The 16028-nt window shown below is 38.8% G+C and overlaps 1 protein-coding gene across 3 annotated transcripts in view; it reads right to left on the reverse strand.

The window, feature by feature from the left end:
* Positions 1 to 5865: 5865 nt before the first annotated feature.
* Positions 5866 to 16028, reverse strand: part of fgf12a (fibroblast growth factor 12a) — a 37079-nt gene continuing 26916 nt past the window's right edge. For all 3 annotated transcript variants that reach the window (XM_015016337.1, XM_015016335.1, XM_015016336.1), the window contains 2 exons: positions 9494 to 9692; positions 5866 to 8731 (listed from right to left, as the gene is read on the reverse strand). In XM_015016337.1, coding sequence (XP_014871823.1) covers positions 8616 to 8731; positions 9494 to 9692 — 315 coding nt within the window. In that variant the 3' untranslated portion in view covers positions 5866 to 8615. The remainder of the gene's footprint in view (positions 8732 to 9493; positions 9693 to 16028) is intronic.

Here is a 16028-nt window from a genome sequence, read left to right on the forward strand (position 1 = left end):
ACCCGACACGGTTTCAAGTGGGTATTTAAGGCTTATTGTAAAACTTTGGTTCATTCCACCTTTCTTTTGCCATCAGAAAAAAAAGCATAATCTTCATAATTAGCAGATGTTAGAATATGGGGTTCAGAAGCTCCAGTACTAAGCATAAAGATCCTGCATTCGCAAAGCCTTAAGACAATGTTGGATCCGTTATGTAAGCACACCAAAGATTTTTTGGTAAGATTGTGTGTTGTTCCGTTACACCACTAATGTGAAAGGCTTATGGTAGTGTTTATTTCACATCATTGCAAAAACGTCTGAGTGATTTAGATTCTTTAACGACAACTTCCATATTCTTAACATTCCTCCCGAAACTTGCTATGCCTGCAGTTGGTTGATTTGCAGATGACCTTGATTGCGTGTGCCTGCAATGTCTAGCGTAGATGCTCTTGCGTTGAATTTGTAATGACCTGGAAACGAACAGTCACGGTGGACGTGTTGCTGCAAAGTCCTGTTCGTCCTGCCTGCGCGAGAGACGTCAAATGAGCCCCGACAGAGAGCCGAAAACACAGCAGACCCTGTTGATGGCCAGCTGTGCTCTGCTGACCTACAGGCATAAGTGATTTGTTTAATCGTGCATCTGTTTAATGAAAAATCAAACACAATATGTAACGTTCATTTAGCCATTAACTCACCAATGCATGCTTTGGCCATTTTTTCTCTACTCTGATGCAACTGTAGACCCTTTTGCAAAATAAGTCATTGTTCTTGTAAAGCCCTGAAGATATCATATGAATGTGATAATGTTTTGTTAGGAGGTATATTGAGCGTATTGATCAAGCATTTCTTTCATTCAATATTTGGTGAAAATAATTCATTTTTAATGCCCGAATATGTGCTAAAACTACTTCATTTTTTAAATAGATTTCTGACATGATAATGCCTCTTTAAGTGCGACGCAATGCATGATGGGAGTGGAAAGTTCATGACTACACATGCTGTACGTTTGAGCCAGGTTGCACAACAGTAAAAATCTATGTGAATTTTGGAGGATTTTTTCAAGGGTCCAACATTCTCATTCATGTGGTCACTAATCAGTATCGTTTATCTGACCTTTTTCCACATAGATGTTTATCAAATCAAGAAGCAGCTGCTTTGAATTTGTTTTTTTTAGGCCTCAATGTCATTCAGTTAATTTTAGCAAATCAATTCTTCTCATCCCCCTGAGTATTTATGATTTGTTATAAAATTACCAACCACATCTAAACATGGCATCATATACATCATGTACATCCTCATACATATTGCTCATGCATTCCGTTTTTTGTTGTATATTCTTGCCTGCATTAAATTGCCCTGTAGCATCAATAATTCTTGCACTTAACAATAAATAAGCATGAAGCTCAGCAGAAAATAATACGCGTTAGGACATTTCTTTTGAAAAATGTCCTGATGTGTGCTGTGTCTGAGCTGCGTACGCATGTAAAATGAAGACAAATTTGCAGGGAACTGCAAAAAAAAAATAAAATAAAATCATTAACATAAAAAAGATAAATTACTGAGAGAACATTTAAGGGAAAAAGTCAGAAGCAGAATAGATGCAACATGTTTAAACTGAAGGCAAGTTTGATGTATTGTGAATGTGGACCGGGAATAAAGATTAGCAGAGTGAGAAAGCAGAGGAAGGGACGGGATGACAGGCATAAAGAGGATAAGCGAGGAGATGAGAGAGGAAATTATTAAAGGAACCGTGTTGGAGCAAAACCGCAGTCAAAGCTTAGCTTGGCATCCTTTCTTTCCTGAGGCTACAGGGGTTCAACAGGACACTTTTCATGCTACAGGAACCACTTCCAGCACATGCTGGAGAGCTCGTTTAACGAATTAATAGCACATAAGTGTGAAAAACACAGAGCTTGTTATGTTGTGGAGAGGTTGAGAAATCTGTGTGGGTGTAGTAGAGGCTTCTCTACGGTCTGAATAAAGTGAACCAGCGGAGCCAGCAGGTTTAGATTCAGCCCTATTAAAAGTGAAAGCTCATTTCATTCAGACGTTTATTATCACTCTCAGGCATTTGGATGGGAAATAACGACCCAGCTACATCAAAGGAGCATAACTGAGTCTTAATTGAACACAGGCTAATTATTTTTAATGAGCAGCACTGAACGCCCTACTTCTAAGTAGGAGTTCCCTCATTCAGATCCAAGTAGTGTGAGGAAAAAGAAAGAAAGAAAGAGACAAGTGGGATCCCAGAGGCACAGACAGGCACATTTCAAAACAAAAAGCTCAAAAGAAGAAAGCCAGAGATGGGAAATGAATGTTTTTTGGGGGGGTTTCTGCTGCACACTCACGAGGCTTTAGAAGACAAACAAACACGTGTTAAGAAACTGAACAGGGATTTCTTGTCATTGTATCGGTCTTCATTTTCTAGGAAGGGTAATTGGCAATTTGTATTATGATGTTGGACACAGCAAGAAATAAGCAAGATAATTACCTTGTGAACTAATACCATTCACACATAAAATCTAACCTCTGAAGCAGTAAACGCGACAGCTTTCTGGAGACGAGATTTTACTGTCACAGAGAAGCTGTAAAATGTGCCAGCGTTGACCTTTGGAGTCCCAAAATACTTATTCTACAAATCTGCCATGTTAGCACAGTTGCTTTACAAGAACAAGTTGAATATAAACTTTTATAGAACCACAAAAAGGGACATTTCAATATGAGCGGGGATATTTTCCAAATAGATTGTTTGTCATTTAATATTCTGAACGTTTTGTCACTTATATGACAGATATATAAAGCTTCAAACCTTCCATCGGATGCTCACAGTTTCTAGCAGTGGTGCAAAACAAACAAAACAAGAAAAACACTCTGACACTGAATGGCAAGAAGATGAATCAACCACTTAAAGATGATGTGACTTGAAACAGAAATTAAAATATTTCACATACATTTTTCACAGACCTTGTAAAATTGTCTGCATTGATGTAAACTGTCTCCAGAAATTGAACTATTTCTCTCAACTTGGCTTATTATACTAATAAAATCATTTACAGTTCTGGACAGATGTATTGATAAAACTTGTAAGTTGGAGCTGTAAAAATAAACTAAATTGAAGATGACAGTACAAAAACAGAATTATCTGAGCTTTGATTGTAGTATGTGTAGTTTCTGAAAGTATCTTTCACATTTTGACAAACCAACTCGTTGCACGAGGAAGGAAGCGTTTTCTAAAACTGCTCCAGAATCTTTTTCGCAAGAAACGGTCCAAAAATGTCTTGTTATGCCAAAATTATGCAAGTGCTAATTAGGCAAGTCTTGTTATCCTGACAACTGTCTGACCTATAGATTGCCATAGAGAGGAGCATCGTTTGTCACTCCAGAGATTTTGGCAGATAAATAAGACATTATTTTATCATTACACTTTGCAATTAATTTTTTTCACAGATCATAGAGTACAAAATAGTTTTTTGTTGCATTAATCACTGACTATATCACGTTTGTTTGAAACAGAAGAAAAGCAGCAGTCAGTGTTGTGTTCTAAATTACTGCCTAAATAGGAGTAGCAAGTACTGGATATGAAGAAGCATAATACAAACAAATTGTAAATTAAAGCATATTAAAGGGGGTAAAAAAGCTAAACAACATTTATAAATCAAACAGAAAAAAAAATCGATCGCTTCAGCAGTTTCTTTCAAACTTACTCTTGTTAGGCTTCTTGTTCACTTAGTCTCTTTCTCATTGAGAGCAGACATTGTCTTTCTGTATGCAGGCTTGTACTCGTCTTTGCTCTTTGCTGTGACCGAGGGAAACTCCAAAATAGAAAAGAACACATCAACCTCCCTACAACACACACACGCACACACTCCTGCTGTTTCTGCACTGCAGCCAACATGCAGGAGAGAATACAAGAGACGTCCGAAAAGCCAGGGGAGCATTCATCCTCCTCCTCCTCCGTATTCTCCTTGCAGAAGACACGAAAGGTCTGTTTCCATGACAACAGAGTATTAAGGGGGGAAGGAGCGCCATCCTAAAATGACACATTGGATTTTGGGGTTGGTGAGAAGATAAATCCTTTCTTGTGAGTGATACGGGTCGCAAATTGTATTTGTTGAGATGTTTTTTTTTTTAATCGGCGCAATCAGTGGAGCTGCTCTGTGAAATAAAATCTCTGTGTTTAAAAGAAAATAGTTTAATGCGTGGCGTCACAAGCACAAGGAAAACAATAAAAACGTCTCTGTGTGGTGATTTATAGTTCGGTTATTTAAAGGAAAGTTTTGACTAATGTTTAGTGCAAGTGAGTTTGTTCTAAAGTTGAAGGACTGTTAGGCACTGTTCAGGTTTGTCACCGCTCTCAACCTGGAGTGTCGGCCAGAACACCACTCAGGCCAGGATTCAGCTCAGGACCAGACGTTAGGATGAGGTGCACCAGATGCTTAATGAAGACACGAGGCGGGATCCTTTAACTGTTCTGTATTCCAAACTGTATCACAGATATTGATCCAATGAACCTGGATGGGCATAAATGTGTGTCTACATGATGGTGTGTGTGGTTTCCTAGAATAAACAAAAATGCAGAAAATAAGTTCAAGGTGTCCTATCATTACACATCACACCATGCCATTATACCTTAGATAAACTAAGAAGGAAACCTCTAAATCAATATTTATAAGTAAACTAAGGCAAGTTAACTCCACAGTTAACTAATAACCATGCCTCTGCTCCACTGAGAATAGATGTGTATTTTCAACACAATGCTCTATAATACACACATAGCAAATAGCTCGGACTTAGCATGAAATAATAGCAAACAAATAAACTTCAAATCACTCATTTAGCTGCAGTAAACACTCAAATATTGCAACTTACTCATCAATGGCGCACACTTATAAGGAGAACACACATATCTTGCAAGTCTTTCCCACGTGTTAGCACAGTGGTTCGGTTACCCAACTTCCCCACCAGATATCAGCAACGTTGGCTACGGCACGGTGTTGACGTCAGCACTGCCCTAACTGCGGTATGCCTTAAGGGACAAAAGTAATGCTGAACAGAAAACACATAATACAAAGAGTAATACTCAACACCAAACTTAAACTATATATAAGGGTCTTTTGAACACATAGATATATCTAAATAATGGGCTAATATTGCTCTAATTTCTTCTTTGATTGTTACTGGAATTTAGCTTTCATACCGCTTTTCTTTAATTTTCCAAACCGGAAAAGAACATTGTTTCTTCTCTGTCAATTAAAGCACCTTATTGTGCAACAGTGTTCAGTAATTACAGTGTCAAATCCGTTGATTTTAACCCTTACAACAGCATTTTTCCACATAATCATCTTTAAACCAGAAGGAAACAAATCAAAAGTCAAGCCAAGGGTTTGTGAAACATACATGTGATGGAGGAACTACAGCGCGCTTTTGACTGGTGCGATTATCCGGCTGGTTGGCCGTTGTGTTACTCTGTCGGTGTGGTGATGTTTTCCCAGCCTGAGCAAGGTCAGTGAATGATTTGTGATAAAACGGTGTCTTAAAGATGGATCTTCACCATCCGCACTTGGCTGAAGTGCAGACGAGTGAAATGCGTGTGGAATTAAACTGCCAGTCAAGTGTTATTCTCACCTTGGTTTGTCTGTTTCTGTATTAGTTTTGAAGTGTGAGATTGGGTGCTTTGTCTTCTTTTCATAGACAATAATGTCTTGCAATGCTAGCTGGTGTCCCAATTTAACACTGAAAAGTAATGCAAAGTCGTGCATCTAATGTCAGTTCTCCTGCAGGAGAGGGAGGGGGCACGGTGTCTTTGAACCTGGCAACATTTGAAAGAGAGAAACGGTAAAAAGAAGATTAATCAATAACTTGCTGAATCAATCACTCAGAGGGTATTTTTTTTGATAACATAATCTTTATTCTTAAACAATCACTAACTCCATTCTGAATTTTAGAATCAATGCATATTTTTTTTTTAAATCTCACAATTCATAATGCATACATGAGTATGTTTGAATGCAGTGAAATCATCTCCAAACATAAAAATATTAAATCATATTTTCAATATTTCAAACTATTTCAATGCCTTTGTCCCCCTATCACACATCAATAAACCCACAAAAAGAAAAAAGTGCTTTGCTGTTTCTGACCGCCTTACTCACTCCAATTCTTTCACCAAATCGGCCCATTCTGCTGTCGGCTGACAATGTACATATCCAGTTTCATGCACTACTTTAACTCCACACACATATCTCATATACACAATATAAACGTCTGTAAAAAGATACTTATATGCTGGTCTTGCCTTTTGACTTTCAGTGTCACATTAATCATAATGTACGATTCACAGTAATGCAGTATTGCAGGAGGTGAAGTGGAAGTTGAACTAATCTACCATTAGCTCTTGTTGGTGTCAGATGTGGGCCTGGATTTCAAGTGGAAGACCCTCCCAGATCCATGACGATGACATGCCCACTGCCGCCACTTGCTCTGTGCAGTTGAATGTGTGCTATTAACTGTACAAACTACCAACATGGCAACCAACAGCTTCCTCCCACATGTACAGTAGCATATATATATATATATATATATATATATATATATATATATATATATATATATGAATGTATAAACCCTCACTAAAATACTGAAACAAGTGTTGCATATAAAATGTTTATTTAGACATATACTCCCCAAAGTCAAAATATATAGATATATATTTTTAGATCTCACCTCAAACTTAAAGAAACGTTTACAGTCATGTGATGGTCATGCTTTGTATTTGTCCGTTTTCTTCTTCCAGCGTTCCTAACATGACTACGTTCAGCTGCGCATCATCATCCACCTCCACGCCAAATCGTCCGGCTTTGTGCAATGAGAGCTGAACCATAGGCAGCCATTATTTCATTTTATTTTATTTTTTTACGTCAGGCTCCATCACCGAAACAACTGCGAGACTTCCTGAGATAGATCAACTAAAAAAGGAGGCTAGGAATGAGCGTAGTAGCGTACACAGTATGAGGTGTACCAGTCAGATTCACAGCCCTGTAAGTGTGTAGATGTATGAAAAATAAACTCTTCGTCCTAATGCAACAGATGGCTCATTTCGTGTTCGGTTGCTCAGTCAAACCTTCGGTTTTCATGGTGATTGAAAAGCAGTAAAAATAATTGTGTTAAAATATTTGCATGACAGACTGGTGGTTTATTAAACAGTCAGGCACCCTTTCTGTCTGCATTAAAAGATCCCTAGTGATTTCACAATGAACGTAAAGGGAGTTCTGGAACTTAAAATTCTTGGAAGTTAAGAAATTCACCACCTAAGCCTGCTAAACAAAATGTTGCTTTTCTTTCACCCTAAGCAAACAAGATAAAATCTTCAGTCAGAGAAAACTTCTTGATTTGTCCAGTAGCTCTAAAGCAGTACATGGAGTGATATTTTTGTGATTTGTTATAGCTAACAGCATCTCTTGATAACTGATAAGGTTTGTTACTGGCCTGGGGTAACAAATGGACGGAGAGAAATCTATCCGTCCATTTGTCCATTATCTAACACGCTCATCTTTGTACGGTCGCAAGGGGTGCTGGTGCCTATCTCCAGCGGTCAACGGGCGAGAGGCGGAGTCCACCATGGACGATTCGCCGGTCCGCTGCAGGAGAAATCTACTTTGTTGTAAAGTCCGCACATGACTTTGCACAAACACTACCCGTCTTTCTTACCATGTCATAACTGTAGCAAGATGACAAATCCCTATTCTTACGCTTACCAACTTATGCAACTTTCTTTGTCAGTCATTTGTACAGACTAGTACACCAGCCACAGCAATGTGTTGTCAGTCCGCTGTTACAGTCCTTTAAAAACATTCTAGATTGCCCTTTATGATATTGCTTGATGTAGTTCCGTCCTGCTACAGCAGGAAAACCGGGAAGTTCATTCCCCAGGAGTCACATTGGTCTAACTTGCAGTACACACCTGAGTTAAATACATCCCACCATTTGTAACTTTCAGCCTTGACCTTTGACCTTGCATTCAAGATGCTCTAGTAAGAAAAAAAAATACTCATGAATAAAAAGGTCAAGAGAACTGAACCGCTATTACCCTCATAGTAACCGGGACCCCACTCGGTAAAATAGTCATGACGGTTATAATGCTAATGGCTTGGGATATCTTTTACAACAACAACAACAACAACAACAACAACAACACAATAAAGAATAAAAGTGCAACAAATGTTTAGGAAAAAAAGAATGAAAACTGAACATGTATTAAAGCTTGTTTTTCACAACATAAAAAAATAACAGATATTTGAATATATGTAGAGACCACAAATCCTTTGTTTTCACAGCCTTTTTCTCAGTTTTGCATAAAATGTTGGTCAAGAATATATATATTTAAATATATATATATATAGATATCTAAAACATTTTCACAGGCAAGAGTTCAGTTTTGTTTTTGTTGTCTTGGTTGTACAGTAATAGCTCCTTGCAGCTGTCTCACGCCTTCTTTTGTTTAAAAAGAGTATGGAGGTCCAGATCTCTCAGGGGGAGCGGTGAGGTTTATTTTTTCCGACTTGGCCCCTTCTCCCTGAGTCAGGACGAGGCCGACCCTCCCCCCTCCTACCCCCAGCTGGAAGTCCCTGTAACTGGTGCTATGTGGAGTCTTGATTGACAGCTTTCCCCCCATTCATGGTGGGAGTCCCTGAGCTCTTCCTGGAGCGGTGCTTGTCCTCTATCTCATGCAGCGACGGCTCCCGGTACATACAAACTGTGGCAGAAGTGCAAACAAAAGGGAGGAAAGAAAAAGGACAAAGATAGGAGGTGATCAGAAGGGGACGGCGGAGAGCAGATTGAAGAGATGGGCATGCAGACACAGACAAGGTCAGGTGTGAGGTTGGGACAATTATACCAGGCTGAGAGGGAAAAGTCAAGGGAACGAGGACACACTGTCAGCCTTTTTTTTTTTTTTTTTTTTTTTTATCACACAGCTTGACAGGTTCTCATGATAAGACTGATCTCCTGAGAGAAACACATGCAGCTGATACCACTTAGCCAAACTGTGTCGAAACAGGTAACATGGCCATTCTGTCTTCAAGTGATTCTTAAATCTGTGTTTTTTTTGTTTGTTTGTTTGTTTTCAATACAGTGTTTACATGTAATGTTAAGGCTACATTCTAAGATTTTTAAACTAGTAAAATTTGTTACAATAAGCAATGGAATAGAATTTATAACATAACATAAAGTCGGACATGTAAACATTTTTTAACCAGAAGTAAGAAAAATATGATTATGCCTTGTTCCTTGGTGTAACAACTCCCAGGCTTACATTGTGTTGCTCTAGTATCCTGTTTGCAGTGCGAATGCAAATAGAGAAATTACTCATTCTGGAAGAACCAATACTCCTATAAACCCCCAAAAACATTTAGAATAGCCCAGTCAAACAGATGCTGTAGTTTAAGACTGAGCAAAAAAAAAAAAAAAAAAGAGAACAAGCTAAATATTTAAAAGCTTGCTTTAAACACTTCCATACCTTCAATAGGCCTGGGAACAAAGTGAGACGAGGGCTTAGTTTTCTTGACTCGATTGCCTTTCATGACTTGTCCCTCCTTTGTGAGGCCGAGGAACCATGCCCTACCCGACTCTTGCTGCCGGTACACAGTGGACGAGTAGATCACATAGTAGTTTTCAAAAACCGACTCCTTAAACCTGCACTCTGGTGTGAACACCTCCTGCAGAATAAAAATGAAACACAAGCAAGGATGCAAAGATCAGCAGTTAACATAGGGATGGATTAATTGCACATCAGCCCCCTCAAAAATCTGCCTTAATCCACATCAGCAACAACATTAAGTGCAAAAATAATTATCAGCATTTGAGGCTTATTGAGAAATGCGTTGTTTATTTAGAGCCTCACACACACACACACCACAGAGATATACACAGAATTATGCTATTATTGGAGTCTTAGAAATGAGAAGATTTGTATCTTGCGATTTTATTTCTCAGCCACAAGTCAAGGGGACAGAGAAAAGGACAAAATAATGAGAGGCAACGGTGAAAATAGAAAGGACACGAGACTGGAGAACGTGTCAGAACAACAGAGCAGAACACTAGATCACAATCATGACAGTGAAAGAGTGAAAGAAACAATACACTCGACCCGCCAATCCATCAACGCTACGAGATACTGTAAACCGGGTCATTTATAAAAATGTAATTAGGGTAATGGTACCATTTCATTTAAAGTTTGCATCTAAAACTAATCCCAAACAAATTCTATATTTACTGGGCTAAGTGTTCTGATTAATGAATGCTGATGAAGTGGATCTTAAGTTCTTCATCTTTAGCCTTCGCCGCTGCTCGTCCATCCCTAGCAGCGCCTCCGGAACAAGCGAACGGGGCTGAATCATAAACCAACTCCAATCGCTTTTAAAGGAGGCGAAATGTGTTTGTCCATTATAGAGCGGCTGATGCACATCAGCTAGTTTAGAGGATGTTGGACCGTCTGAGTTTTGGCAGACTTTGCGCTCTGTGTGTGGGCATGTGCATGGGTGTGTGTGTGTGTGTGTGTGTGTGTGTGTGCGTGTGTGAGTGTGTATGAGTGTGTATGAGAGAGAGTGTGTTTAGCCCTGAGCTGTATTTTATTTATTAATATATCCTTCAGGGCTGTGTGCCCTTTCACGGTTGTCTGTTCGACTGACAGCCCAATTCTGCTTCCTGCTGGAGGTGACTGTGCATCTGTGATCCAACTCAGGCCGGGGACAGATAAATCTGTTTACTGTCATATTATTGGGTCCAAATACAAGCCTGCACCTTTTATTCTCAAATTTAGACCAACTTACCCTCACAGGGATAAAAATTATTAGGTTTTTTTTTTTTTTTTAAGAATTAAAAAAACACAACCTAGGTTACGAATTCAAATCCTGTACCAAAACCCTCGGTTGATCAGGTTGGCGTTCTGTAAGATTATTCTGAACTAACGTGACAAACTGGCTTGATGCTGTAAGTGTGTTTCTGCACATCAACTTTCATTTACGTGCTATGTTGTGTGCAGTTCCTTACTCAGTGCTTCAGATTGGATTTTTTTCATGCAATAAACCAACACAAAGCAGAAAACGATTATGAAGTGAGAAGGAAATAATAAATAATAAATGGTTTTCACATCTTGTCAATAAAAATCTTAAAACCGTTGCATTCATTTATGTTTACCCTGCTGCATTATGTTTTTGTGTAACATTGGCTCCAATTAGAGCTGCGGGGATGGGGGGGGGAGGGGTTCTGTGTGTCTGCCAGCTTTTTTGTGTTTGCCCATTTTTCTAGTTAGGTCAGATGGGAAGACAGTGTTTGTGAACACACCATTTCCCCAACAGATTCTTAATTGGATTCGAGCCAGAAGACAAACTTTTATCCTATTCTAGAATATTCTGCCACCCACATCAGGTTTTACTAATATTGACCTTTATGCATATAACTGCCATCTTCAAGTTTCTCTTCCCAAGCAGCAGGATTTGTGAAATACATAAAAGTTGCTGAATGGACAGACATTCCTACCTGAACTATAGATATCTACACCTATGCTATTAATGTTAACTTATTTGATTAGAGGTAGTGTTTGGAACATGAACATGATATGAAAATGTTCAAGGGGTATAAACACTTTTGCAAGGCACTGCGCTAAGAGGTGCAGTGCAAAAATGATAACCAGAGAGTTATTTGAAAATTGGCTCGCCTGGACCAAATAGTTCAAATAGCAGCAGAAGTATAAGGTTACAGGCGAAACTGCCGCATAGGTGATAAATGAATCCTACCAGGGACACGTAATTAGAAAACAAAGGTTGTATTTTTTTTTTTTTTATGAAATCTCAATTTCTGCTCAGTCACACTGTTGTAAGTTCAAAATAAACCTGTCAGCAGATTATATCTACAAGTCTTATTTTTCAATGCACAACATTTCTTTCTTTTTTTTGTTGTTGTTTTTATTTTTTTTAAATGAGCCAGTGTGTTCTCGTTATAGCGGAAAACAGCAAAGGTGAAGAACTCAGGCACATGGTTGCAAATGTGAAAATGTCTCACCGGTCAGCAGGAGGGAGGACAAGCTCTGCAAAGACCTGGTGGTTCAGTTAATCTGGACCTGCTGCGAAATGTCGACTGTCAACCAGCAGACGTTTCGCACACCGGTGGAGCTTCAGGGGTCACATTGCGCCTGTCTGGCCACACGAGTTGGAGAGTGAACATATGTGTTGAGGCGGGTAGAGGTTTGGCAGTGATGCATTACATGGCAGCAAGCCGTTGTTTGCATGATTAATACTATTGTAACCTTCATGATCAATCATTTGGCTTCGCAGACAAGCTTCAGAATCGCCAGTAAAACGTGTCCACAAGGACGACCACGATGACTGCTCATTACAGAGATAGATGGACCTATTTACTCACGGACTTAGATTGGGAATAACTAAATCAAAAAATGACGTGAAGATTCAGGGCTAGATTGACAAGATAAAGCAGAGAAGTTGAAATTATCACATGTATTTTTGATCATTTCATGTTTAACTGTGGAGCTTCGTAACGCCAACTAGTCTTACAAGCACAAACCATTAACTATGTTTCCAACACGAATATTTACTGATTTCAGAAAAGCTTACGTCTCATATATAGTTACAATACATGTATCGTATGAAGTATTTAACATCTAAAACGTAACGACAAATAGAAGGTGTTTTTTTTCTCTCAATTATGAATTTGGACGGTGAACTTATCTATTTTTGATACTGCAGACGTTTTTATTGTCTTGTGACAAAAGGTCATTGCACCTTGTGTCACAGGAGGGTGTAATGGTAACATTAATACGAACAAAATCAAGATGCCTTCAGTATCTGAGTCTGGGTTACTGGAAATGCTCCACTGACTGCACCCAGAATCTGGATTTGCTACTTGCTCCTTTCCAGTGAGTGAAGCAGCTTTTTGATTTGATATGAAGGAAACAAGCTCCAAAAGTATCTTCAGATAAAGTTTAGAAGGGAAGGTGAATGCCTCCGTTTTAATACGGCACTAAACCCTTGTTATCTGTGAGGGATTTAGCCCCTCCGACAATCCCACACCTCACATTGAACTCCTGGGAATTTTATTATTATCCTTGGCAAGATTCAGTTCAGGGTTGTGAAGACGTCACTTAAAACGACAGAAACTTTATAGTTCACTCATATCCTTCAGCTTTCATTTCCATACTTTGAATCTTTTGTCAATCGTGTTGGAAGTTTAAAAGTGTTTCCTTAAAAGAAAGAGACAGGCTACGACTACAAATCAGTCACAAAAAAAAAACAATGTAAATGGAGAAATACACACTTTAAACCAGGCATTTGGGTTCAAAGGCTTGATTCGGTGTAGGGGACAAAAGATTGTGACTTCTGTAGCTTTTCTCGTTTTATTTGTTTTGAAGACAAAACTATCAAGCAGCGCAGGATATAAATCACAGCTGCGGTCAAAACAACAGACTCAAACATCAGCCAGACATTTTTCTTCTACAAACAGAAGGAAAAAGTGACGAGCCACGGAAAAATACACATTACCATTTGTCACTCAGGCGACATTCCCCTTTCATTTCCTCGCTTAGTTCTGACATTATCGGTTTTACTATATATTTTTTTAATTGAAATTTATTAGTTTATGTCAAGAAGATAGATAGATAGATAGATAGATAGATAGATAGATAGATAGATAGATAGATAGATAGATAGATAGATAGATAGATAGATAGATAGATAGATAGAAACTGAGATGGAGCAGTGGTTGCTGCTGTGCAGCAAAGTAGGTCATATTGTGTGTTATAAATAATGGAAGCAAACTCTTTATTGTAGATGCTCAGCCCCCACGCACTTCATTGCTAAACACTCCACATAAGCGTTCTCACCCAACTCAATGAGCAACAGCCCCGACATCGAGCTCTAAACTCCAAATACAGAGAAGCAAGCCACCCACTAGTTTTACTGCGTGCAACCCATTTAGCTGATCAACACCAATCGCAAAACTGAACTTTGAGAATCGACCACATACAAAACACTTAAAAGGACTACAGTGTCGCTTGCAGCTGCAACCTACCAGCGAGCATGGAAGCAATATGGGCCTTTAACATTCTCTCAATAGGAACAAACTGCAAAGAAGCAGAGAAAGCTAAATTAAAGGACAGGAGTGTGGGGAAGGGAAGGTTTCTCTTTATGATTATTTCCCTGAAGGCAGGAGAGAGAAGAGCTACACATCACTGGTTTACAATAAGGTAATGTGAAATAAGACAAGAAAAATCTGTGAGAAAGAAACTTTTCAAGTTAAAGACAAAAGAGAAGTCTGGTAATCTTACAGAAGAGGAAGTTAACCAGAAAATTTAAATAAGAACAGATCAAATATAGGGGGAAACAGTCAAGACAGGAGCACACATTAAAGGTGGGAAATTATGACAGGTAAATTAAAGTGAATGGTGCTCATAATGTGTGAACACGGAGCAGAAAAGCTCCTCTCTACTGTAGTTGTTTAAGACTTTCGGTAGTCGTTCCAAGTAACACGTTGAAATATCTCACGTCTAAAATAACTTAGAAAACAGGCAGCTCTTTACTCCAGCTTTGCATTTTAATTTAGCTTGTTTATGAGTATCCTGCGCCAGTCTATGTTTTAAAAGCCCCTAAATGATCCAAGCTAACTCCCACATATGCATATTTGAGCATATTTTCCCCTGCTTTGCATTTTTTTTTTCATCACTGCTCTGCATGTGCTTGGCCAGAAAGTGGATCACATTGAACCGTTACTGCAGAAATGCCCTTCCTCTTCAAAGGTCAGAAGTGCACTCGTCTGCATAAAACATTATCAGTCAGAATGTATTTTTCTGAAAGCTGCTGAAAAAGACAGCAGACAGCTTACCTGCTTCTAATTAATAATAACCTCATGACTCTGGGGTGAATAATGACTTCGTGAAGCAATGAACTGCTTTGGGGGGTGTCATACAGCATCTCTTAGAATCAATTTGAGAAATGAAAAATCTCTCCATCTAGTTGTGATTAAACTTTCATTAGGCTTATATGGGTGGGTGTCGCGGGTTTTATTGTAGATACTATATCGAGGCTGTGAATTGTGGGTTTTGTTTATGAGCTTGTAGTTGTAAATGAGCTCGTCCACCTGGCTGAGTCTTTACGCCGCTGGGTTGAACAACATTCTGCACGCTTGCAACTGGCTCATGCACCTGTCGTGTCGTGCCGGAGTTGTGAAAGTCAAGGAATTTTGCTGTGAATAAATTACTATGCGTTTATGAGACTTGACAGATTTAAACGAAAACGTGCTCCACTTCTTTGCCTTGCTTTTGACTTTGGGTCTCAATAAAGCTTTTCCTGGTCAATAAATTCAGGGAGGCAACAAGATAGAAAAAAGATTTACTGTGTCCTTCAACTATTTATGAGTGGGAAAGGTTTGATGGGCACTTTGCGAATTATGACTTTTCATTCTTCGTGGCTGAAAGGCGTTCAGAAAACCATGACCAAGCTCCTCGGCTGATGTCTTCAAGCAAGGCAGCTTTCTTCTTCTTTGCTATTCAGAAATACTTCCTTTATTTGGATAAAAAAAAAAAAACACATTACAGGTTTCATGTATGTGAGCTGTGATTTTTTTTCTATACTTATACCTCTCTGCTTGAGCAGTTTATTCCTCCTCTTTCTCTACGACCAGGTCTACTGTCACTCGTTCTAATGCTATCCACACTGTCCCACATGGGCTTTTTATATATTAAGCTATAATTTTCAATTTCACCTAATAATATAATACCTAACTTGGCATGATCAGTTATCTGTATCAAGGTATTCAAAGGCTTTTAGAAAGATGCCAGAGAAAGCAAAGAATGCATGCTTCTCCTCATTGCTCCCCTATTGTGCATTCCTCACTTTAAACTTAACAATGCAAGCTGAGGCCTCGTGTCAAAACCATTAAAACTACCAGACTAAATGAAGTTTTTTTTTTTTGTTTTTTTTTTTTTTTTTTTTTTTTAACAATATTTTTTCACCTCTTTTTTTTTTTGAGGACACCAGGGGGGG

The sequence above is a fragment of the Poecilia latipinna genome, unplaced genomic scaffold, assembly GCF_001443285.1.
Source record: "Poecilia latipinna isolate Pla-1442-1.1 unplaced genomic scaffold, P_latipinna-1.0 Scaffold2008, whole genome shotgun sequence".
In the NCBI taxonomy this organism is placed as follows: domain Eukaryota; kingdom Metazoa; phylum Chordata; class Actinopteri; order Cyprinodontiformes; family Poeciliidae; genus Poecilia; species Poecilia latipinna.